The 27,066-nt window shown below is 37.9% G+C and overlaps 1 protein-coding gene across 1 annotated transcript in view; it reads left to right on the top strand.

Moving 5' to 3' along the window:
- PTPRN2 (protein tyrosine phosphatase, receptor type N2) overlaps positions 1–27,066 on the top strand; it is a 636,077-nt gene that overhangs the window by 582,564 nt on the left and 26,447 nt on the right. Inside the window, exons 16-19 of the mRNA XM_025197792.1 lie at positions 13,371–13,490; positions 14,674–14,840; positions 20,809–20,862; positions 23,444–23,508. Of these exons, the coding sequence (XP_025053577.1) occupies positions 13,371–13,490; positions 14,674–14,840; positions 20,809–20,862; positions 23,444–23,508 (406 nt within the window). The remainder of the gene's footprint in view (positions 1–13,370; positions 13,491–14,673; positions 14,841–20,808; positions 20,863–23,443; positions 23,509–27,066) is intronic.

Raw genomic sequence — 27,066 nt, 5'->3', positions numbered from 1 at the left:
GTGTAGGCATAACCTTTTTCAGATTTCAGTAGTGACTAAAAAACGTGTTCAGATGTAAGTGCTGTGTTCATGGTCCAGTGCACCAATACAAACTCCAAAACCCACCTCTGAGCCTGTGATGGAGAGGGTTTTTGGAAAAATGAGTCACTGGCCATTCTGTACACGTCCTCTCTCCCTCCCTGCCCAAAACTTGTTCTCATTCTTTTTTCCCAACCACTGTTCTCCTTCATCAAGTCCATAGACCCAGCTCTGTTGCCATGTATTTATTTTTTTAGGCGTTACTAGGGGCTTACACTAGGGATCTTTTGTTTTAATGAATAAAGTTGTTAAGGTAGGGGGATTCTGTCAGACTGCAGAGAAGGACTTCCCTAATTTCCCTATGTTTTTTGAGTGATGAGATCCTTAGACCTGGTGGCTCTGAGTTCTATTTAATACCCTTAGTGGAATGGCCACGCAAGGAGATACAACTTTCATATGCTTCTCTAGGGTAGAGGAGACCTATTCCCCATATCAGGCTGTTTAGTGGAATGATAGGAATGTTTGTGTGCCCTCTATCATTGGTTTGAGCTAAATAACCATGTGTAGCAATTGTTTGGGGTGGGATAATGGTAGGTTTGCTGAATAGGGCCAAAATCTTTTTTATATCGTCTCTTTGAAGATGCTAGCTAAGGAGGCTCCTAAAAGTAATTTTGGCCAGAGTGAACTTTCCATGATTCCACAAAGCAAATGCATTAAAATCCTAACTTTTAAAAATGTGTGTATGTAGTTATCAAGTACTTATATATGTAGGTAGTCCATTAGGCTTCTAACTAGCCCTTTGCAAATGCAAAATTCTCAATTTTTCATATTCTTTCACAAAAATCAGAAGTTAAATGGTGCGCGCGCATACACATTTGTTAAATTAGATGCTTAAGGAATGGAGTTTGTGTATGAAATATTGGCCTTACTACAAACAGAACAAGTTGGAGTCAATCACAGCACGATATAGTGGGGACTAAATTCAAATACTCAGCCTTTTCAATCAGAGCAGTTAGCCAATTTGGGGGGCCCTGTTCCACTTAGGAGGAGAAATCAATGAAGCAGTGAGAGAGACAGTCCTGTTTTCCCGAACACAAGAGGAATCAAACAAGAGGAGACGGGCTTCAGTTTTCTTTCTTTTCTCTTTGCTCACAGTTCCAAGGCTCTTTCAGGTAACTCTTTACCCAGAAAAAATCACACTCAACCTTTTTTCCCTTCAGGTTTATGGTAAAAGGGCTTTTCTTGCTGAGTTTTCTTTGCTCTCTTCTCTGTCCCTCCTGTGTGTTTTTGCTTCTTATCTAACATACATCTCCTCAGTTAACATCCCAGTTCCTGTGTTTGCTACCTCTGCCTGCAGAGCAAGTCTTTGAAGTCTCACGATTCTCTTCCTAACCAGGCTTGGCTGTTTGGGGTCCCAGTTCCCTTTTTTTTTTTTTGCCATCTGGTCCCATAAAGGAGTTTGTGTCCATGCTTGTCTTGAATGAAGGGTGTCAGTTAAGACCCCCTTGAAGTTCTCCCTACTCATGCCTCTCTCACTTCTATAAGTTACTCTAATGGGGTCCAAAATGGTTGCTCTGACTCATTTCAACAAAAAGAAAAGAAACAGTCACCAAAATGACAATTTGACAAGGTCAGCTGTTTAGTTTGAGTTTGGTTTGTTCTCCCCATTCAGGCCATTTTCACCTTCCCCACTCAAACGGGTTTCACTGAGAGCAAGACGAGTTAAAAGAAGTAGGCCAAAGGTTGCTTAGAGTGCATTTAGAAGTTGTAGGGCAAAATGGACTTAAACAGGGGATAAAATAGTCATATGAATATTAATTAAGTAGAACCTTTTAGGAATATTTGTTTAAATTAGCCTTGTTTAGTAAGTTTTTTATACTAAACCAGGCAATCGAGTAGAGCAATCTAGGTGCACCTCAGAATCTTTGCTCTTCAGCCTTAAACTATCATTCTTGCAGATGAAGCAAGATAGGTGCCCTTTTAAAACTTAATTTGAAACCTATGTGAGAAGTCTTTTCCCCTTGCAGGCTGGCCATCTGTTAGAGGCTTTTTAAGACTTTTTAAGGATTGAAAGAAATTAATTTTAAATTCTTTCAAATGTTAACAAGATGCGCTTTCACCTAAAGACATAGCTATTTTATAAATGTTAATCATTTGCTTGATAGGCTTTATCTGTACAGTTTAGTCATTAATATCTCATCTGTATTATTTCATTATTAAATTTGCTGTTACTATCGATCTACATTTATGTTTGTGAGTATTTAATTTTTGTGGAACTGGCTCCTTGAGCCTTTGTTGGTTCCAGGAAAGACTGGGGGTCAGTACTTCACTGACCTGCTTTGCCTTCCCACATCAGGTATGTTGTACCCGAGCTTCATAATCTATCTATGCTCTTGTATATGCTGCTCAAATAAAGAGTTCATCTCTCAGCCCCTTCTGGGAAACCTCCCAATGCTGCTTTAATTCCTTTTAGTAAAGCCTACAGTTGCTTTAGGTTGTTTGTAAAATTTCCTCTCATTTTGTTTTCATTCCTTTTGGCCATTTTGGATTTCTCAGACCCCTCCGTTATTAGTTCCATCTTGGTTCAACGTTAATTCCATCTCACAGATTTGTTTCCTCCTTGGAAAAGGGGTCCAACTCCTGAGACCATGAGTCTTGTTTCTTTTTGCTTCTTAAGTGGCTAGGAAAATTTTTAAGCCTGTAGATTTTTTTTCAATTACAAGGAGAAGTCGATAATGAAGCCCATGCATTTCTTTGATGCAAGCGTGTTTTATTTACAGTGAATATATACTAAGTCCTATTTCCCAGGAAATAGTGGAGCCAAATCAATAGGAGGTAGTTTTTTTCCTTGCCATTTTGGGCCTATTTCAGCCAACTTTTTATCCAAAAACTCTCTTCTTTCACTCTCCCTGCCTCCCTCCCCCCAGTGTCACATTAGCAGGACTGCTGTGGTTGTGACGTCTTTACTTCTCTGTGCCTTTTGTGTTCCAGCTGCTTCTTTCTCACACCTCCAGTGTTTGCTTTATTAGTCTCCAAAGAAACGATTTGTCCCACATGGTTCATCATGGACCTATGCTTTTTGCATAGCGACACCTATTGTTTCTACTTTCTGATTCCATAAAGAAGTTTATTCCTGATATTTATCTTGAATGAAGTATGACAGCTAGGTCCATCAGCTTCTGAGAGATTTCACCAGACTTCACTACATAACAATATTCAAATCTAACTCCACTGGAACGCAATTCAGAAGAACAAGGTTGGAGAACACTTCAGATCTATAACCAGTTGTTGCAGCCAGAGTTTCATGTTGGGAGTAATTTTGAAAGCAAAAAAATGTTATTTTGTGATTGAACAGGATATATAATTTCATGAACTGCAGGGAGGTTATTTGACTTATGTAGGCTTCACTGAACTTGTGAGGTATCTAAAGGAGACTTCTGATCATATTACATAAGAAGTGCTAGTAGGTACTAGGATATTTAGAGCTTATTATTCTTGCATAGAGAGAAATAATATTTTAATTATCTCTGCCTTCCAAATAGAAGTTAAATTTCTGTAGGAGGCTTATGTCCCCCTCCTTTTAAGACACTCAATTCCTCTTGATGATCTTGTTGAAAACTTGAATTCCCAATATTTTACCCTGTTTTTGACATTCCATTCACTTGGGTTCTTGTCTCCTCCACCAACTTTTGGCTGAACCAGCCTGGCACCACTTCCCTTATTTTTTTCCATGAAAGGTATGGATAGGGAGGCTGTTCCTGTTCCTGGGGTTGAGTATGCTGCATCTCAGTTCTCCTGAGAGAGAAGACTGCAAATTATATGTATAATTATTAAACATGTGTATTGTAACTATTCATATATTTATTTTAATGTGTATTATATAATAACATAAAATACTATTTTATACATACTTCACATATGTGAAGGCGGGGTGTGCTGGAGATCAGGCACCCCTGGTAGCCCCCAGGATGTGGTGTAGACATACATAAGAAAAAATGTGGCAAAGCAGGAAACTCAGCCTTTCTCTCCTGAGTCCCAGTCCCAGGGCATTTAGCCCCAAGATCATATTTCCATTCAAACGTAGAGGTTAATTGAATTGGGGCCTGGTATACTTGGTGCAGTACCAACATGGAAATGACAATTTTCACTTGACATAATTTGCAGTGTAAAAAAAGACTAGACGTAATAGGCTGGTGAGACAAGCAAGTTGTGGTGGAAAGCAGGGACAGCTCTTTGGGGTCACTGGAATGCCAAAGCAGGTAGATTCTGATTGATTTTCTTATGCCAGGAGCTAACTGAATATGATCAGAATCAGTTAAAATATTAAATATTGCTTTCCTCCAAATCTGCAAAAAATACCTTAGGACTTGGATTATTGAATTGGGAAGCTGGTGAAATCCAGTAACTTCAGAATATACTGCTTTAGTTTATATGCATTTTGTGCTTTGTTGTGGAAGCACTTACTCTTCAATCTTTGACTTTGGTTTTGGAATTTAGAAAAGGAAACAATGATATTGTTAGCTAATGGCTTCCTCTGTAGCATGAGTTGGCAGTCTCCACATGTAGTTTCCAGTGGGCACGTATAACTGTACACTTGAGTACACTGGGTGACAGTGGCACATGGTACAGTGTCAGTACCTGTGCTACCAGCAACACAGCTGCTGCTACCACATTTTCCCACATACCATATGGCCCCAAATAAGACATGTACCTTGTTTTTGGAAAGCAGAATGTAGAAAAAGGGAATTTTTGAGAATTGTGGCAGACTGTGGGACATAGAGCGTGCCTTCTGGAAACAGTGGGTGCACTTAAACATTTGCTTTACTAAGGAGTTGACTAATTAGCTTTACAGTAAAGTGTCACCATCTACATGTGCACCAGCATTAAGGCGCAGTAAATTAATTAACTCTGCCTTAAGATAGTACTGTTGGAGGTGGTACTTTGTTACAGCAGGGTAATTGCACTGAAACACGCATGTAGACATTGACTGGGAGCGTAAATTGTGCCCAGTCAGCCCAACCAGCCAGGGGCCTGCTTCACTCTGGCTCAGATTGCTTCTATCCCTGGCACACATGTAGATGCTGCACCTGGGAGCAGTTTACTCCGGTAATTGCTTTGCATTAATTGCACATGTGGGTGCACTCAGGGGGCACGTCTTGATGAGCGCACACATGTGGTTTATGGTGCCTCAAACCCATTTGAGGCACTGCAGACCACACGTGGTGCATGTGCACCCATTCACTGTGTTGCAGATTTGCAGTGCAGTACCAGAATTTGACACCTAGAGATTCCAGTTTTAAAAAAAAAGCACTGCAAAAAGCAGTGTGGCACATGCAGCAGCAGTGTGTGCTGTTAGAAACAGAGCCTGGCAAGCCAGAGCCATGCTCCAGCTGCCAGCCAGGCTCCGAGCGGCCAGACCACCACTGCTGCTTCCCTGGCAAGCCCCCAGGACCCCAGCCTCCCCTAGCCCACCCTGGACAATTTGCCCAGTGTATCCAGGAAGTGTGGCATCCCAGGAAACCCTCTGGAGGAAGCAGCAGAAACTTTCTGGTGTGGCAGGACAGCAACAAGCCTGGGCCCCAGACCCTTTCAAGGGCAATAGCAGTAGCTTATAAGTAGTAGTTATTTCTTTACAGTAAAGTAATTCTTTATATGAGTTCCTATAGTGTTGTTTCCAAAAGCATCATCAAGATATACAAAGACTGCATGCAGCAGCTTAATTGCTCTGAGCCAACTCAGTGCTGCTTCAGGCACAAGCTACTGTGCTCAGCCAAAAGCAGCTGCCAGAGAATTAACACAGGATTCTGCCTCTTGTGCTTGCAAGGGCTGTCTTGGCAGCAATTAGAGCACAGTGTCTCCCTGCTTCTATTCCAGTGAAGAAAAATCAGCTTCCCTGTCGAAGACATGCATTCCAGTTTTGGAGGGCTGATTTTGGGGGCAAAGGTGCATGTGGTATGTGAGTAAATGTGTTTTATTTGCACCCACACACACGCACACACCTTTGCTTTGTTATGTTACTGTGGTTGTCGGCAAAGCTACCATATCAAGTAGTATGCTCACATGATCTCTCAGGCCAAGTACTAATTGCATGTTCCAGATGCATTGACAGAGTTGTGGGGGGCACCTGCAGTGTCCCTGTCCTAGCTGTGGATAAATATGACTTCAGTCCCTAGTGCTCTTAATGCAGCACAGAATGCAAGCTCTAAAAACAAAATTTAAAAACAAATGACTTTTTGCTTTTTTTTCCCCACATGTGCACTGTGAAGAAAGACATACAGAACACATTGCTTTCAAGTTGTCCTGATTCATGAGTTTATTTTCCTTGCATGGAACTGAGCCTGCTGTGTCCCTAATCAGTTCACACCTTTAAAAATAAGAGCAGCTAAAAACAGAGGCATGATCTGATGTGTAAAATATGCATATTTAATTTGATAAATGAAAGATAGCAAGGGAGAGATGGGTACATGACTCTCTTCCCTAGAGCCCAAATAGCATGTCAAGCTACGTGAAATAAATACATCATAAGTAATTGCATAGCCATTCAGTAAAGCAGCCCATGCTTACCCTAGTAATCTTAAATTGCAGCTCAGATTGAAAGGGGGCATAGTAGTGGGACTCTTCCCATTTCCACTCATTGGCCAAACTCTCCTGTATCGACAACAGGATGAGCTGTTTATATTGTGCTCATTTTTATAATACAATTGCCCCTCTTTTGTGTGTGTGCATTTATAAGTAGCAAAATAGTTGAGTGTTGATGTTTAAATTACCATGATTAAGCTTCAGTTAACACCCTACTGAGATGAGTGGGAACAGTTTGTCTCCTTTAGCCTGTCTGCAGCATGTGCAGGCATACCTGCTTAAGTTAACTTTAACCTTATAAACTTGCATATCAGTAGCACTGAAAAGGCAACAGCATTGGCTAAATATTCGGGGTCCTGGGTGGAGTAGTCCAGTCTACACTGAAGCCCAGTCTACGCTGACTCCAGCTTCACTGCTGTTGTTTCCTCAGCTAGTTAGTTTTAACTAGGTCAAGTGTGCAAGTGTATGCTGTAATCTTGCCCACAAATACAGTGTGGACTTATTGGCTTTCATTTGTCAAAGTACTGATTTTCTGGGCTAACTAGCTTGAGCCATGACTTGACCTATTTTGAACTGGCATATCATGCTTTAACACAGAATTAGGTTTTTGAGTGATCGTATGTTTTAATGGAGAATAACTGTTTGTATGGATGTTTCTTCAGTTTTAGTTAAAAACCAACAACCGTAAGATTCAAACAAGATTTGTCTTAAATGTTTGTTATTTCAATAAAAAGTCAAAATATATTTACATTTAAAATGTTATCATTTCATCAAAAAAATTATCTGGGGGAGGAGGGGGAAGGAGAGGAGGGGAGAATAATTTCCTGATTGGCTCTATCAGGTAGGCAGGCTATTTTTCAATTGAAGAACTTAAAAATAAATCACTTTTTGGGGAAATAATTAACTTCATGAAGTGTGACAGATAAACCATGATTCTGTAAGGATTTTAGTGTGTCATTTTTAGGAATAATGAGGCTTTCCTTATCTAAATTATATGTACCATTATTGTACACATTTTTTTTTTAGAACTTTGTACAGTAATACTAAGCTGTATTACCTTGCTTTAATAAGTTATCTTTGGTGCAGCTATTTTGGTGTCTGTCTTAAAATATCCAAGATGTGACTGCTAAAAATTCCATTAACATATTAATGATTACTGAATGATCAGCTCATTATTTTTAATGAACACACTCTGAATTTAACCTATGACCATATGTGTTTTCTACACTTACATCCATGCATTCTTAAAATATGTCCACCTATTCCTTACTGAAGAAGTAGGTTATTTTTAGTTGAAATACAGGCATGTTCATTTCCCTAGTCATTAACATAAAGAAGAGAATTAGTGGTCTTCCCAATAATCATTTTGAAAAATAACTTTTAAAAAAATCCCTCTTCCCTCGTAAGAACACTTGAAAATCTAAATACTTAATTAAGTGTTTATTTAAAAGTTGGTAAACAAGGGGCTTCTGCGCAGTAGCATCACTTAAAAGACGTTCACTGGCGCTACTGTGCATTGATTTATTACTTGCTTATACAAGTAATAAATGCGCAGTAGCAACTGTGCAGTAGTGTCTTGTGTAAACATGCCCAAGGAGAACTTTATAAAAATACTCTTTTAAAGGTTTTCAGCTTATGATAATGCTGAGAGCAGTTCTTCTGTTTACAAATTATTTTTTATACTTTTTCAGAAATCAGTCCTACAATGTTATACAATTAATTTGCCCAGAGCAACATTGATCCCTGCAGAAGACCTCAGCAGTCACCACTTATACGGGACAAACATGACACATGGCCCTTATTCGTGTTCTTTAAATATGGTGAATTGCAGCCACAAGTCATCCCTCTGATGACAAATATACTATTCGTCTTAGGGTTGCAGGATTCAATCTTTAATTTGCAATGAATGAAAAAGAAATGAGAAATTCATTTTGGTAAGAGAGGTTTTGAGGATAAAGCTTAGAGCAGAAGCTCATTAAAGTGAGTTTTGTTAATCCCATATTCACATAAATTGCACATAGAAGACTCATAGAAAGGTACTCTGTACTTATTTCTCAGCATATATTGCATAGCAAATACTTTGTTACTTTTACTCAATATACTGCATTCAAAATTTCCTAATATATTGGAAGTATTATAATAAATTATTAACATGGAAATGCATGTGCTAAGTGAACAAAGTATATATTGTTTGGCATTATTATTATTCATAATATTGTAGCACTACAGGCAAAGGCATCATCATACTAAGCCCTGTACAAATACAAAAACAGCCCCTCTCCAAAAGTGCTTGCAATCTCTTCATTCTCTTATCATATATGTTTCTTCATTCTTTTATCATACCATTTGTTTACTTTTCAGAATTCAGAATCTTCAGTTGATGAAATCATTGGTGAAAGTTAGTTCATCTACAGCTGAGTCTTTTGAATCTAAATGGAGCATATCTTCTGTTCCCAAAGCTTCCATGTGAAGGTTGCATCAACAACCTGAAAGAGTGAGGCCACAACTTCTCTGCAGAGTAGGGCTGTGTGAAGCTTTGGTCTCTGATTTGATTCGGTGGAGATTAGGCCTAATTCAGTGGCTGAATCTCTAAATCTGAATCAAATCAGGAGACCCTTTAATCTTTCCGAATCAAATCGGAACCCTCTGAATCGATTCAACGGGAACGCGGGGAGATTCCCAGCGTGCTCGGCAGCAGACATAGAAGTGGACCATTAAGTCCACACTTCTGGGTCCGCCGCCAAGCATGTCCCCCTTGCCCCCCTCTCCCCTCCCTCACCTCGCACTCCTGTGGGACGCTCCATCCGCCCCACCATCTCAGCATTCACAAGCCACACCTGGTACCTCGAGGTATGTAGAAAAAATATTTAAAGCTGTGTCTATGTCCGAATCGCTGATTGTCTGAATCAGCATTTGTTGGCTACAAATGTCCAACTCGGGATCCTTAAAATTCTAGTTTATTAGGCGGATTGAAACACTGTAATCATAAACCTTGGGGCTGGTCCCCACACACACACACACATGCACACACATACACACACACACAGTAGCAGGCTACAGAGTCAGGTATACCTATCCTACAAGCGCTGGAGTCTGTTGTTGAGGCTTCTTTCAGCGTGGTGTTATCTTCCAGAAGGGGGTCGCCGGCTGGTCCTTCTGGCTGGACAGGTCTGGTCGAGTTGGAGATCAAGAGGGCGCCCCTGCGGGTCACTTTTCACTGCCTTTTATCTGTCCTTGGCAGACTTTGGTGACTCCCCAGTTTTCAGGTTTGCCCAATCCAGGGGTCACTGACCCTCGGGGGACTTCCCCCTCCGGTGGCTACTGGACGGCATCTGTCAGCCCCAGGGGTCGTCCGCATGTACGTGCAGGTTTGGGAGTCCGTTGATGAATTTAGAATAGGGCTCTGGGAGTGGTCGATCTGAAGATATTCAGCCCAAAAGTTGGTCCCCGGCATTGATTAATTCAGGCCTGGGCTTCTAGCCCTTGATCAGTGACGTTTAGAGATTTCCCGGTTGTTACATTGTCTTCTATTGAGTTCTTCCCTTGGTTGATCTGCAGCTTCCCAGGTGTTAATTGCTGTCTGCTACCTTGTTACACATTCAATCACTGATTCACTCGCTCTTTCAGGCCAGCCTGATACAGAGAAGGACAGTTTGATTCCTGCTCTTGTTAACATTGTTACAATGTATAACTTACTAAAACACATTTAGTTGAAAGGTGAGGAGTATAAAATATAAGCTACAAATGCCATGGCACACAAATAGATAAAAATACCAAAATACAAGGGGAGATACAAAATGCACACATACAAATTTTAAAATACAATTCCTTATCTTAAAGTGAAAGAGAGAGGAAGGAAGAAAAGGTAGAAAAAGAGAAACATATCCAAAGAGGGGAGAGCAAATGCAGGCAAGAGGAAAAGGGGGCTTTCTGCTACACACTGAATCTTCAGATTCAGCCGAATCAAATCAGGACAGTGATCCGAATCAACAAATCGAATCACTGTCCCCCAAATCAGGCTGAATCTGAACCGAATAGGGCCTGCTTCGCACAGCCCTACTGCAGAGCACAGAACAAATCCTTTGTTTTTTCTTTAAAAAAGAGAGACAGCCCATGGAGACTATGTTGCAGTATGCAATGCTCTATTTTGATCAGTCTTGTCTGGCCACACTGAATACACTAAAGTATTACATGCATGGAGCTGTAGTTTCAGGAGGCCACATCTCCAGATTTAAAATATGAGGTCATCCATAGGCCACACTGTTAAAACTCTGTGGACTGTATTTGACCCATCCCTCTAGTACTTTATTCAAAAGGAAATCCAAATAACTGCTTCATGGCTCAGTATAATAATATTAAAGAAACAGAGTAAATATTATAGTCTGCAAGTCACAGTCAATGAGTCTTAGTAAATATCTCTTACAAATGGTAAGCACGGGAGATGCGGTCATGACTGCCTTGTAACAATGATGATGATAGCACTAGATTGCATTGCCTGCTTGATTTAGTATATTTGACTTCTATGTTTTCACACAGTGACCTAAGAGAAATATTATACCCCAGAGTAACTTTGAAATTGTTTGTTTAAATTAACTTTCATTTGGATTTATGCTTAATGAAATCTTCAGAGATTCAGACGGCTCCTCTGTAATGAAATGTTGTATCTTTGAACCAATGAACAGGGTTGCCAAACTGTAAGGATTCCTCTCTAAACGAGTGGGCTTTTATAATGTTACACTTGGGTGGCACAACCAGAGTGCTAGATGATTAGTTTATGGTCTAGATCATTGTATTTTTATTACACTCATAAAAACTGTGTTTCTCCTCATTTTCGTAATGGCTTCAATGAGCTTCTATACCTTCTAAAGGCACATTAAATTGTTATGTGAGGAAAGTAGCGATTTAGTGAGGCTAGTTTTAAAGTAAGTTATTTTTTTTTTAAATTCTTAGCTTAGTCTGATTTAGGACTATAGAAATATGAAAGTATGTGGGACCAATTGAAATTTGTATTATTTTCCGTAAGTACACATAAGTTTGCCAATTTTACTGGTAGTTTAAGAGCAATACAACCATTAATGAGAAATATATAGAAAGAGACATTATATATGTATATGTATAGTTATATAAAATAAATGATAAACTATTAAGTTAATCTATATTTATTATTGTGTAGTGCTGAGTACTGGTGGAAAAGAGTCTGATAACCTTCAAAGATCCTGTTCAGAGAAGGCCATTCTTTTTTGCAGGAAGGGAGGAGGAGGAGGGGAGAGAAAATATTTTTTCTCTTTAAAAAATTGACATCAATTTCTTTCTCCCCGTTTCCTCTCCACTATCACAAATAGCTCCAAACTATAGAAACCTTAAATATATTTCAACTAAGTACCATTAAGCTGTGGCTCGAAAACTGTTTTAAGAATTTTAGTTGTTATACTATATAAGGGAAAAAAATCTTAGGCAAAAAAAGAAATATTTTTGTACTCATAAAAGGTACCTTTAAAAAAGGAGACTTTATACTATTAAGTATAAATGGAAAAGCTTTTATTTTCACTGTATGGTATGCCATTAAAAAAATCTTTTAATTGAATGTATCATCATTGCGCAGTTTAGACAAAGGCCTTTTTTGTTTACAAAATTTACATCTCAATACAGTTGCTTATAAATATTTCTGTGAAATAAATGTAACCCTTCACAAAAAGAGCAGTTTTCTTTTCACTCAGTAATTTTATATGCTAATAAAAACACAATGAAAGTTGTATGCAAATATAACATCAATGTACAGCACAATAATAATGGTTTTTAGTGACTATGCTGCTTGGTATTAATTCACAGGAGTGTTTTTGTTCAGCCATGAGCTGTGTTTGGAACACAGATATGCCAGACCATCTTTGCTCATTTTGTTATTTGTGTGAAAACATCCAGAAACCCTTTAGTTGAGGATGTCTTAGATGCTTATATTCGACAATGTGGCTATTCTAAATTATTAAATAGTCACGTTTTTAGCTAAGATTCACTGTTCTCTTCTGTTCCCTCTCTATGTATGTTTTGGGAGTGGATAGCCTGGAGTATGGCTTGCACTGTTTCATTTTATATCCTGCATAAAATTTAAATTAAAAATGTACATGTCTGCAAAAGTCTTTTTTTAGGCACTATGGTTTTGAAAAGACCATTTCTCCGTATGAAAGATTTCTTGATTAAATGTTTTTGTTTTTGCTTTTCCTCTTAAGCTTGGTTGGATGCAACTTTTATGACTGTTTCATTAATATAGTAATTCAGCAGCTTTTGTACATGACGAACAGCAAGAAGAAACAAATCTGAGCATACAAGCACATTTCATTTTGCATTACCTTAGCAGGTCAATATATTGTTAATTATATGTCTCCATGCTGCTTTGGCATAAAACATCAAATGCTAAACAGTTGTTGTTTTTGAAAGCATAATGCAGTTTTTTGTGGATCTGTAAGTTCTGAAAGAAAAGCAGCTGAGTGCAGTCCTAGGAATGGGGAGTTATGTTTGGGGAGGGGAGTGTGTGTGTGTGTGTGTGTGTGTTTTTAAAGCATTGGAAATTCTTTAATATTTCATGGAAGCATGTAAAATATGCTGCCATATATTCAGGGTTTTGAAAGCAGCTGCAGAGTAAAAGTGTCTAATGAAAATGAAATAAATTTCCTGTGAATGGAATAAATTTTGATTGTGTGTCTGAGTGCAGTAATTATACATGTCACGCAGTAATTAGGCAGTCACAGTGTGGCCACGGTGTCTTTCTTTGTCTGCAGATGGTCTGGGAGAACGGCTGTGTCGTTATTGTCATGCTGACACCCCTTACTGAAAATGGAGTCAAGCAGTGCTACCACTATTGGCCAGATGAAGGGTCAAATCTCTACCACATATATGAGGTACTTAAACTAAATATCTCACTGTAAACTTGACAGTAAGTGTGGGGATTGATTTCATACAAAGCAAAAGATTGTTTAATCAGATTGACCTGTAAATTGTGCTGAGGTATCCCATACAATGCCAATGTCCTTTGGTTTGTTTTAAGATCATGGAAAATTATGCATATTTTTTATCAAAAATGTAGATAACATAAAGTCTCATAAATGATGGACCATACATCTACATCAGTGCAATAAAGGATGAAAAGTTCTTGTTCCTTAAAAGTGACTTCCCTTAATGGTTAAATATGAAAATATATATCACTTCATGTTTATAGGAAAATAGCATATTGCACCTTAGAGAATTATGTTTGGGTTTACATACAAAAGCTTATGTATAAAAGTTGGTAATTATTACCACTCTGTGTGTTAAGCTGCCCTCTTATATGAAAGAGAAAAATTCCCTACTTTTTGCTTGATAGATCTAGCACAAGTATCCATTATTGTGCCTTGTTGCCATAAACAGTGACTTTTGATTCTCAGTATTTTTTTGGTCTTACATTTGATTAGATTAAGCAAATAATACCATAATAGGCATAAAACATAAAGAATAAGTGATAAATGATGGTGAGGAACAATAGTTATTTGAATTCCCTTGTAAAAATATACATTTTCTAAAAATCATTCCAGCTTCATATTATGCTTTGTTTTCTGCTGAACAGAGTAAATTGACTGAAAGTTCTCATGTGAGCTAGATTCATTTTATGTATATATATTTTAAAACTACTCAAATTATATCCTGCAGTTTCCAGAAAAGCAGTGCATTGTGGGTGTCTCCCAGTGAATAATGAAGGGATACATTTAAAAACTGTTATCAGGCAGCATCTCTTCAACATGCAAAACCCATAACTCTTAAATTGGAGATTATTTTAAATTTCAACAAAATATATAAGAATGATTAAAAATATTTCAGAAAAGCAAAATGGCCCCAGTAGCCTATCATAAAAATGGCTACAATAACTGTTAAATAACAAATCATGTATCTGGCTGGTGCCCAATTTATTAGTAATAGCAAAAGCTTTATGTTGTTCCTTTCATTCAAAAGACATCGCTTATGTGAAGTGTCACGATTGCGGAGCTATTTTAAACATCAGCTCTCAGCTTGAATCCACAATTGTTATATTCCCCTTTCAATGTGCTGTAGGTAAATCTGGTCTCTGAGCACATCTGGTGTGAGGATTTCCTTGTGAGGAGCTTCTACCTGAAAAACCTCCAAACCAATGAGACCCGAACCGTGACGCAGTTCCATTTCCTGAGCTGGAACGACCAGAAGGCTCCTGCTTCCACAAGATCACTTCTAGATTTTCGCAGGTACAATACCTATGTAATGATCTATTGGAGACAGTGAAAATTTGTGGAAGTATTTTATAAGCAATAATACTGTTAATTATCTACCCTCTGAAGGTTTGTTTTTTTTTTTACTGGAGAAATGTCCTCCAGTTTGTGATGCCACAACCATGTGTCTGTGTATAAATTTGGGCGCCTATTCTTTCATACCCCAGTGACTTTTCACTGTTGTCCCACAAGCTCTCTATTTCCTGGCTCTAAAAACTCACTTGCTTCTTACCCAGGGAATGAATGCATTTATTTCCTCTGTGTATTTTTCCTGTGTTATTGGTATTTATCTGTTTTATAAGCATTTACCTAGGCCTACAGCTTCAAGTTCTTTTGTGTGCCTCCCCTCTGACCCTCCCTGCCAGAATCTGACAAATAAATCCACTGTGCAGTATGCGCATGCTAAAACCCCTTTGAGTTATAAGTCAGCAAAGACATTCGAGTGCAAGGTACATTCCTGTAAGAACTGAAGGGTCAGGTCCATAAGTTCATTTGGTTGAAGGAGGGTGGAAAAGTGGGGAAACAGACGCAAATTTTGGCCAAGAATTTTGAAGAAGCAGATGCTGCTTTAAAATATAGGAGTTGTTAATAGTATTTTTATACTAATAATACATGGGCAAAAATGTTAACCTCTGCTCTCTTTCTACTAAAGTACCAGGTTTTTCTAATATTTAATGTTTCTCTAAACTTTAATTTGAAAATTAAAGCCATGAATGATAAACGTCACAGTGAAATAATCTCCTTCTGACTGCAAACCATGCTTAATGCATTCTGTGTAGATGTTAACTTGTACCAGATACTTCACAGACATACAGTCAAAGCTAAATGAAAAGAATCTCAGAAAGTTGGGAAGTCAGTTCAGAATCCCGGAAGGTGCTTACGTGTTAATGCATCTTTTTACTGTAATCCTGATGTGCCAACTGCTGAAATAATGTTAAAGGTTTCAGCAAAATGTACAAACAAAAAGATGTAAGGCCAAATTTTGCCTTCCAACAAATGAAGCTAGTGGAAGTTGTGTTTGTGCATCTGAAGGGAGATACTGATCCCATCTTCAACTGAAGTTGGTGGAAATTAGCACACTTGGCTTTTGGGGGGAGAAATTACTCATAGATTTAAGGGTAAAACACCATTTTCCATAGATCACAGTGGTCCTACATTTTTATTGGGGTCTTTAAATAATGTTTAGTCTCACTTATTGTGGGTTTTGATTGGGTTAAAGTAGCAGGATTCTGTATGTACAACACAATGGAGAAAGGAGCACTTACCTAAAGGTGGATTTGGATCCATAGTTTATTTTTTCAATGATTTTGCCTTGGATTCAAGTCCAAACTCTTGGTATCACTTTAATATTGTTTTTATAGTTCAAAGTCTCTTTCTTATGGTACTGTGGAGCTTGGCAGCAGTGAATTCCCAAAGCGGAAGTCCTGAATTGGCTCCAAGCTTTGCATTGTGCAAATTGCAATGCTGAATTTCAACTTTACTTTTTTCTTATTAATAGAAATCACTTCTGTCACTCTGTAAAAGTCCATGGTACTGATCAAGTCCAAGGATCTGACTTGGCCTTGAAGTCCTGTTGGTTGCAGCGTGAGCAGGAATGGGCCCAGAAGCCTAGAGCTTCTGAAGTGCCGTGTGCCCTCAATTCCTACTTACTTCAGTAGGAGTTGAGTTCATCTGAAAATTGCAGGATCAAGCAACAGTGCGGCAGAGGCTGCGTCTCAAAAATTGTGCAGTCTTTTACTGAAGGTCTGCAGGGAATAAATAATCACAGTATTTAAATACAAAATTAAAAGTGGAAGGAAAAGCAGTTCAGGTGGCATACTTCCTATTTGAGGCAGATAGGATGAACCTGTTAAAATATAATTGCATTTTGAGTGTTTGTTTATTATGTATATTCTTAGTGTAGTGTAGGGCACTGTAACCAGTAACTACATCCTTGAGTGTAGATTTTGTATTATGAACCCATAATATTGAATGCATAGAAAAATTCCATTGAAAAGGAATCTGCATGCACAATAGATGCTTTTATGAATCTAAGTTTCTTGGCCAAACTGGTTCTTTTAATGACAAAAAAAATTTCATTAAACAAGCTATTGCTAAAATAATTCATTTTACAATGATTTAATTGAATAAATTGTGCTTCCAAAGCTCCTTACTTAGTTTCACCTCTGGTAAATTATCGCAATTGATAAATCCTCAAAAACTGTCCGATTACATTTTATACATACCCCTTGCTTAAGGTGATTCTAGCAAGTGCTACTCTCGTTCTTTTTAATATCATTTTTTTTATGCATGCAATGTGTTTATACATATATATATATATATATGGGCATGTGTGTATATTTATATATTCACATACATATATGAAGTTAAACATATACATAACCAACCCTCTGTTTTTTATAATTCATCACCAAGAAAAATTGGATTCCCAAAATTACCTTGCCCAGAGTCGGTGGAAATGTGGACCCTATTTTTTTTTATTGAAGTAAATTTTGCAAGCCTTTTTGAAAACTGAAAGCTTACCTTTCTTTCTTTCTTCCTTCCTTTCTTTCTTTCTATCTTATGTATCAGACAGTGTTTTAGATGAAGTTGCATTTAGCATATGAATCAAACCTAAAGGGGGAGGAGCAGGGGGAAAGCCCCAACTGTGCTTTAAGAACATAGTGCTTTTAGGTCTAAATGACCAAAAGGAGATTATTTTATATTTTTAAAATTCCATACAACATACAGTGCTTGAAAGGTGAGACTGCTGCAGAAAACCACTGGTCAGTTTTAAATGCTTCTGGAGTCCTAAATTCATTGTGAACAATAGACCAATCATTACTGCTCTGGACTAGCTTGTTAGTCATGCACTGATGTGTAATTAAATATTTCTTGAGCCCAGAGGGAGCACATTTACACTTTAAAGAGAGACTGCTAAGCTAAAAGATAATTAGCATCACATGTGAGGGCTTTGCTTAAAAAAAATAAATATATATATATATTATGCTATCACTTCTTGCTGTGTGCAATGGCATTTACTAACACTGCTCACTTTAAAAATGGACAAATTCTTATTTTGCCAGCTAATTAGCGGTTGCCAGTGTCATTTTTGTGATGTTGCAGCTAGTAATATGAGCCCAGTTGCATAGTCACAAAAGTGATCATTGGAAACTGTGACTCTGCTGCAGGGACAATGTGGGAAACCCCTTTTCTGAGCCTCTAACGACCTCTGACCTTTGCTTGCTGATGGTTTGCATGATGATTTCTTTTTCACTCAATGAGCCAAGGGTTGGTTTGTATTACTAATCATTCTCTCTAAGTTAATTCTTCCTGTATATTGATATATTTTTTTCTTAAACATTCAAGATCTTTGCTTACTGATGAATTTTCAATTTGCTCTATTTCGAAAGAACCTAGAGTGCAATGGGATATTGTTGCATTTCTTAAATCTCTTTTCAGACTAAGCTATGAATCAGCTGGATCAAAAGCTTTATTTTAATATGTTTTCTGAAATGTGTGATGATAAAAGTGTTTGAAACTCATAAAAATGACAAACATAAGGTGTCTTTCCCAAACATGTGTCTGGCTGTTTGATTTACAAATAGGGTTAGTGTGGTTTTATTTGTTATTGAAAATATACCAAAACTTCCGTAGCTGGCTAGTCAAAACAAGCTCAATATCATATTAGAACTGCCATTCAATGAACAATGGAGTGAGCCATACAAGTGCAGAAAGAAATGATAAATACTTCTGTCTGCTTATGAGCTTTTTATGACACTTTAAATGCCAAAACTCCTTTCTAATGGTGTGTATGTGATGGAGGGCAGAGAATGGCCATCAGCATATCGGGGAATGTGCTGATATTGTGTCATATTGTGTAACAGACATTTGAAATTTAGTTTGCAAAAATATATAAAATTCCAGTTTAATGTTGTATTGAAGCAGTTGATTCCAAAATATGAACAGTCCCCTGCAGGTTTTTAAGGCTCCTGTATAAGTAAGTAAGATAGTGACATTGACATCAATAGTTAACAGATTCATCCATACAGAATAATCTAACCCTTCAATTAAAAGCCATTTAAAACTTGGAGCTGGAGGGAAGAGGAAAGGTGTAAGTTTTGCTTGGTAATAAATTACCTTGTTTTCAGTACCTGATAAATTACCGTTTGTGTGTGTTTTAGCTTCCAGTGTCAGATGCTGTTCAGTGGTTGAGCAGTGCACCTATTTCAGAGAAAATAAACCACTCTACCCTATTCACTGCTAATACTGCAAATTTATGGATAAATGGGGAAAGCACCTGTCTGAGAGACTGTATGGTTTACAGAAACCAGCCAAAGGCTGAGAATGGAGACATCCTGAATTGTGACCTCAGGTCTATTGTTTACTTGCTCTGAAGCCTTGAGGAACTAAATTTACTAAAGCTCTCTACCTCAGTTTCCACATCATTAAAATGGGAGTTAGTTACTTTCCTCACAGATGCATTGTAAAGATTTGTGAATGTTTATATTTTATATGTGACCCTATCATTATTATAGCTATTTACTAAATCTGGTCAGATTCATAATGACCAGAAGCTGATCGTAAAAAACATTATCTTTTGGAACAAGACTATCACCTTGGTAACATGTCTGAGTCAAGTTACTGGCATTTGAAAAGACTGTCTTTCAGATATACATCTTTAAGTATCTTCAGGCTACACTCTAAGCAGTATTTAAAGATATATGCATATTTTCACAGCACAGATGTTACAGAATAGATGAACAGCCAAGAACTAAATGATTCAGTAGATTAGTGATGCTTTAAAATTACTAATACCATAATGCATAGTTGCCAAATTCCAGCAGCACATTTTATCACATTTCTCAGCAGTTAACGTTCTGAAATATTTGCTCTTACAATTATCAGCTTGGTGCATCTAGACCTTAGATCTCCTCTGGCAGCTGTCCTATGACATGGTTTTATAGTATACCTTCTAGTAAATTAAAACACGTAATCAAGGAAAGTGAGGGGATTTGATTTCTTAGAAAGGACACTTTCTCATTTTATCCTTTGTTCAGTTTTCTTTGTTAACACACCCACTTTTACATTTTTCTATGAGGAAAACATTTCACAGTTAAAATGCATCTCTAGAGCGGAAACACTGAAATGGATTTAACCAGATTTAATTCTTCTGTGGACTGTATTTAGCATCTTACAAGGAGTATCTTGGTTTGCTTCAATTTTGCTTAATTTCCTCATTAATTCAAGCATAGGTATTAACCCCATTAGAAAGTTACTGTATACCAGGTCAGTGTTGCACTATTGTTTTTATTGTTCAGCTGTAGCTATATTTTCGAATAATGTAGATTGGTTAGAAATCGGGAAAGTGGAGCTATTTATAAATATTAAGTATGTAAAACTTTTATATTGGAACTATGGCTGTATCGCTTCCTAGAATTGTAGTCTGTACATAAGTAATTAAATGTTAAGTTTGAGAGAAGATTTTCAGAGTGTTTGCTCACTGCTGTTCTGGAGATAATCTGTTTTCCATACAAGCTCACATTATGCTGCTGACTGTATATCCTCTTTTAATTATGGCTTCCAAATAATGCACTTAATTATTTCTGGGACCAAGCTCATGAACTCAAGGCTCACACCGAAAATCAAAGCATCTCATGATAAACATTGATGGGGGCTGACAAGCAAATAGTTTGGGAATAGAATGTATATATTTATTTATTTGGCTAACCCACATTTATGAGTATTATGGAAAGATGCATTTCATTTTATTTGCTGCACTGGGAAACTAAACAGAGCTGTGTATATAACTTAGCTATTTGTTATATTGAGGTTGATTAGCTGATATTATTACTTAAAGGGCGGTGATGAATATTTGTTTTTTCATATTGCTTTTGCTTCTGACAGTTGGCTAAGGAAACAGTGCAAAATGTATTTATTAATTTTTGTGTCTGTTTTATTGCAGAAAAGTAAACAAGTGCTACAGGGGTCGTTCTTGTCCTGTAATTGTTCACTGCAGGCAAGTACAATTTTAAAAATAGCTGTAGAGAGGGTTTTGTGCTGTAAGAAATTAACATGAATAGAACCAAATGGGCAAATTACAGGTTTAGATGAATCACTAAATAAATAAGATGGTTCCTTCTGAACCAGGTCCAAGATATTACATTTTGTTTAATTTTTTTCTTATGCTAGTAAATGCTGAAGGTCCAATTTTGTAACAAAACTGTCCTTTTAATATGATCTTACAGGTGCAATTTCACAAGTCAAATTTGATTCCTATACCTAAAACTCACTAACAGCTCTTTGATTTCAGAAAGCTGCTCCAACATTACAGCATTGTGATGCATTCCCAATTTAGACAACTGTTTTGCATTTTTATTAACGTTTCAACAGTATTTTTTATTTCTTCTTTGTTTGTTTTCAATGATCATGATGGTAGCAGGGCAGTCTTAGGGAATGGGAGGGAAAAGCTGCCCACTGGTTGGGTGAGTAAGCACAAACCTTCAAGCACAGATTGCTTTTAGGCCTGCCCGTCTGGTGAACGTAAATGAGAGCTGTTTGACTGCTCACTATAAAACTTGAAGTAATAATGTAAATATTTATTTTTGTAGTTGTAGTGTCTATTCTGTAAGGAGAATGCCCATTCCTTTTTATTGAAGACGCTTTTATGGAAAGGAAGACGGGGAAAATTGTGTGTGTGGGAGGAAAAACTATGGGCATCTATACACATGTTCCAGGGCTGGGGGAGGAGGGGGGTGCTTTAATTAAAGCACCTACAGCGTCACGTATATTCAGCATCACGTGTTTCTAAATGGCAACAGAGGCACTTTAACTAAAGCTCATTCAACAAGCTTTAGTTAAAGCGCCCCTGCCCTCATTTTGAAACATGGGGACAATGAATACATGTGACACGTAGGCTGCTGGAGTGTGCTAATTAGCATGCTCCAGCAAACTCGCATCAATTAATCGAGTTTGCTCCAATGCATGCTAATAAGCACATGTTGGAGCAGAGCTCCAGCACATGTACAAGTGCCCTATGTCATTTAAAATGTGCACCTTCAGTTTAGTGAGTGGTTCCAGTAAGGGAGAGGAGCATGTCACAAGCCTGCTGAGATCTATGTGGAGGGACAGAGTCATATAACACAGAATGGTAAAGTACTTGAAGAAAATGCACAATATGGAGCAAGCCTGTTTTTGTTTCATTGAGGGGGTCTGAAAAAAGAAAAAGAGATGATGCAGAATAAACTGAACAGTCCTTTGAGTTTGTTGCAGGTATTTTCTTAGTATGATGGATGAAAATGTCTAACATCTAGCTCAGTAGTTTTTGTTTTATTAGGTCTGACCACTACAATGCCACTCACTATTTGGATTAACTAATAGGGCTCTGTTTCTTTGTTCCCTTCAGCATTAGGACAGGGGTGGCAGAAGGAAACGTATTAGTACAGGCTGCCTCTCTAGGAAATGATACAGAACAAACTTCTCCCATATATGGAGGTTTATCAAAAATGCAGTGTCATAGCCTGCCTATGAAAGCACATCACACCATTGTGTTGATGCCCCTTCTTATTAATGCTGAACACAAAGTTAGTTATCACTAAAAATAATGGTCCAGTTAATAAAAATAGATGGCTAATTGGTCACACATGCACCTTCTTAGAATTTGGAGGAAGGAAATGAAAACAAGTATATTACTTAAAGTCTTAATTATGTTTGCTAACAGCAGCTATAAAACATCCCACTGCCCATTGCAAGCTACTCCATACCAGGCCTGCAAGATGCATCCAGATTAGGGAATCTTCCCAAAGGTTAAGAAGGCTTGGTCCTTCACAAGGCTTGGCCACACTTTTCCATGGAAGGCCTGATAATACCCTGGGATTAGAGAGAGCTTTCAGGAAATATATGGTAAAATGTTTCCCCACTCATTGCATCTGAGGTAGAATTAAAGCAAGGGAAAAGACAAGAGGGAACATGAGTTGAGATGCATCTTTTCAGGTCCAGATGCTTGGCATCTCATTTCTAGGTTGATAACTTACGATCCATAAGTAATACAGTATTTTAAGTTCATGGATTGGGGGTCGAGGGGTGTGGAGTGTGACTTGAAGGGAAATGGACTGCTCTGTGTGCATGCAGTCTGACCTCTAGGCTCAAGTGCAAATGGAGCCAATAGTTTTTCAGGATGATTCTAGCCACGGAGTTCTTCAGCTCTCATGTGACTCGCTGTTGTTCTTGATCTCAGAGACGACAGTCTGTAAGCTCATTATGTGTATACTCTATGCACAGAAATGGCTGCCCGTTCTTGAATTACTGACTTTTTCACCATTGTGTAAAATGTTTGTGTATTAAATAAACAAGTCTTTGGCTTTAAACAAAACAAAACCCTGCTGTCCATGAAGAACAATAGTTAATCCTACACAAACAGCATGTGTTAATTAAAATCACTGCAAGTTTTCTTTCCCTTTCCCTCTCCCCTCAACCTCCTTTCCCTCCCTATCTACCCTCCCTTCCTGGTATAACGCAATATAAAAGTAATGGTGGATACCTTTGTACTGAATCTAGATGCACATTGATAGTGTTTTTTCTCTCTCCCTTTCTGTTGCCAGTGATGGTGCAGGAAGAAGTGGAACCTACATTCTAATTGACATGGTTCTCAATAAAATGGCCAAAGGTGAGAATCAAAAGGCTTGTTTTTTTTTTTTCTTCTCGGCACTGAAAGATGTGTTGGTGTTACCATGGAAACGCAGGGTGTAATATTCACAGAAAGTGGTAGAATAAATTAGAGGCAAATTGTACTCTTTCCTGGACATCCCTAAGTTTGATTTTCAAGCTCATACTGATTTAAAAAAAAAAAAAAGGCTTTATGAATGGAGCGTACACATGTGCTTCTGGACAAGGCAGGATTTGTATTTTTAATTCTGTAACATAAAATCGTGACTGTGGCTAAGACATGGCTCTGAACTATCTAGTAAATAGTAAGTTATTGTTTGCCTAAATAAAGAAATGGGCCACTTCCAGTGTGTTGCACACTCAATATTCATCTACCCAGCAGTAGAGTTTAAACACATTTACCCACCTTTTGTTGCTGCTGTAGCAGAGACAGGATCATGGAGCAGAAGCCCCTTGTAGTAAGTGGTTGTTCAAGCACATACCTTTCAAGGAAGCATAACCTTTCATGGGGCAGAGCCTGGTTACTCTGGACTCTAGTCCAAGCTCTGCTACTGGGTGTTTGGTCGGCCTTGGACAAGTCACTTAATGTCTCTCTTTTCCTACTCATGTAGTACACCTTTTAAAACCTTTTTAGCTGTACACTTGAAGTCATAACTACTCAGCATTATTTTTATGTTATTCCTAGTTAAAAAAAATCTGTGGATTCCCTTTGGGTAAAATATACCCTCTCTTCTTCTACCAATTAACGTTTGTTATAAGAACTGTTTGGAATAATTTGAGATTGTCTTTGTCTCGTAACAGCAAACAGTAAAACACAGTAAATAACCTGTACTGTCAAAACAGTATTTGTGGCAGTTTTGGAAGCACTTGGCATTGGCCATTTCGAGTTCAGTCAGGGGATTGCTAAGTACTTTTGAAATACCCTCCTTGTATGATAGGGCCCCTCTTAATCCAGGTAATCAATACTGTACTTCTGTGTTGTATCCCCCCGTCCCCATCTGCCCATTCTGTATTTCTGTTTTTATGCCTTTGTTGCGTAAAGTTTGGAGAATAGTCCTGTTCATCTAGCACCTGTTACTACTGGAAAAAAATTTAAAAATAGTCTCTTGTCGTTTCATTGCCATCTTTCTCCATCCCTTTTATGCTACTCCTGCCCTTTCTTTGAATGCACTTGCATTTAAAAATAATAGTTAATAGTGATGATGCAAAATATGTTACATGTAAAAATAATATTTAATACTGTCTTCTAAGCGCTGTACATAAACATTTTTTTCTTCATTATCTTCCTATACAACATGATCCATGCCTTGTGGTCAGTTGCTGCTGAAACCCTGAGTCCCAGGTCTCCGTGGAAATAATGCTATTCCATTCCTATAGGTAGATAAAGGAATTTGGCATTTCTTCTTTCCTGACTCTGCCTGTTAACATGTTTCGTCAGACATAAAGGGGTATGTAGATCTGAGTATTGATGTAAAAAGAAGTGTGCTTCCCTTCTGCCATGCACCAGACTGAAACTTTTCTCCAGGAGAATGAGATTGTTTTTTCAACCTCGTTGGAAAGTGCAATTTGCATTTTGTGAAAGAAAACGCAGAAATTTCAAACACTTGACACATTTATAATTCAAGTGGCAACTTGATCTCTGCAAGTAAAAGCAGGGGTACATGGTAAAATTGGTGTACACCTCTGTTAAATATTTTGTTAGGCTTATTTCAGTTTTCAGCTCTGAAAGGCTGTAATGAAAAGTAGATTTAAAATATATGCAATTTACTTGCATAAAGAAGTAAATGAGAAGTATTTTCTAGCTTCAGGCTTTCAACCACTTAAGGAAGGGTTGACTTTGTTGTAAGAGCACTAAAGAATGCCATTTATTGACTCCATTGTACCATGTAATGTCAAATTCCATTTTAAGTGTGGGCTTAGGGTTGCACAATACAAGACAAGTCATGTGAAACTGGCCAAAGAAAGGCGTTGCTGGGCTTTTTATAGATTGGTCACCCCCATTTTGTTCTTGACCTGCTCCCCTCTGCCATTGGGGGTGTGCAATTTGAAATCCTCTGACCTGGTGCTTTGGCTGTAGCTTAAATGAAAGATCAAAGGGCAAAGCGGGCATCTCAACCCTGCTGAGGTGGGCCTTTCCCAGGCTGTCACACTGTGAGGCAGCCAAAGGTTTTGTTCTGACGGGAATCGAGGCCCAGTCTGTGAGGCCTGGGCCTTCTTTGTCTGGCCTGAGAAGTTTGAGGCCCAGGTTGAGGATCCAATGTTCATCGAATGATCAAAGGGCTGAAGCCCTGGACATGAAATCTTTCTTTCCATTTCCTTTTCTTAAAGAATGAATTGCACGAGCACCAAAGAATGCCATTTCCAAAGCTTTTATGTGGAGTGCTAGGACTAACTTTAGAGTCCTTCAGTTCTAAACATAAAAATGTAAGTGCACTTTCAATCTGGGCCCAGCTGCAAGGCCAGCATCTACTAACATTTCTTTCAAAAAGGCTTTTAAGGATTAAGGCCTTCAGTCTTTCAAAAAAAAAAAAAACTTTTAAGAATAAACTTAGAATAATTTGAGTTCTTGTTCCACTGTCTGGTTTATTAGAAAGTAGACAATAATGCATTTTTAAATCAAAGTAAACAGAGGACTACTTAGTTTCAGCAGTGGGAAAGTGGAAAACGATCAATAAAATGCGTTGGTTCTTTAGGAGGTGTCCTAATAGGGGAGATTGAGAGAGGGAACTGCTTTTTCCTGTAATGATTTATTTTTCTACATTCTCTTACGGAGTTAACTGGAAATGCTTCAATCAGCTAACAGTTGTCTCCTAATTCTTTTTATCGGATATCAGGTCTAAGACTTATGAATTTATAATATATATGTGTATAAAGAATATTTTCTACTATTACAGCCTGACCTATTTTATTTGATATTCTTAAAATGGATAAGCAGGTGAGAATTCAGTTGTTCAAGCCTGCCTTTTCTAGAAGAAACAATTTGGCAAGACATTTGCATTCCCTGAATAAATGATACAACTTCACAAAGTTAGCATTTAGCTAGATAAGTCAATCTAGCCCACCTCACATCTAAAAATTCTATCGTGCTTCAGTTCTGGTCACAGGCTTAATATTTATCATAGCAGAAGTTGCAAAAGTATTAAAGTTAATACTGATTATAGCAAAATATTTTGGTCATACATCTCAAGGTTTCCCTCCTGCTTTTTCTGTTTGAGTGGAAGAGAGGGCATATGAAAAGACTTCATGATGCAGTTAGAAGCACAATGCTGAATAAACGTTTTCCAGTCCCTCACTTGCCATTGTTATTCAAACAACTTCAGAATGCATTTTGGAGTCCCTTTGGCTTTGTGCATCATCAAGGATTTCCTGTTGGGCTGGGCTCTTAATGAATTACTATATCCTCTTATAAGAACTATAGTGTCTGTATCTGTGTAATGTAAGAGGCATTAACTATGTTAAATAATCTAATGATATAAATTTGGATGAGTTACGATAGATGATGAAGGTATATCTGTTCCACACCAGATTTTCAACACAAGTGATTTCTTCCTTGTGGTTT

The sequence above is a fragment of the Alligator sinensis genome, unplaced genomic scaffold, assembly GCF_000455745.1.
Source record: "Alligator sinensis unplaced genomic scaffold, ASM45574v1 scaffold601_1, whole genome shotgun sequence".
Taxonomy (NCBI): domain Eukaryota; kingdom Metazoa; phylum Chordata; order Crocodylia; family Alligatoridae; genus Alligator; species Alligator sinensis.
This window is presented reverse-complemented; position numbering and strand designations above follow the sequence as displayed.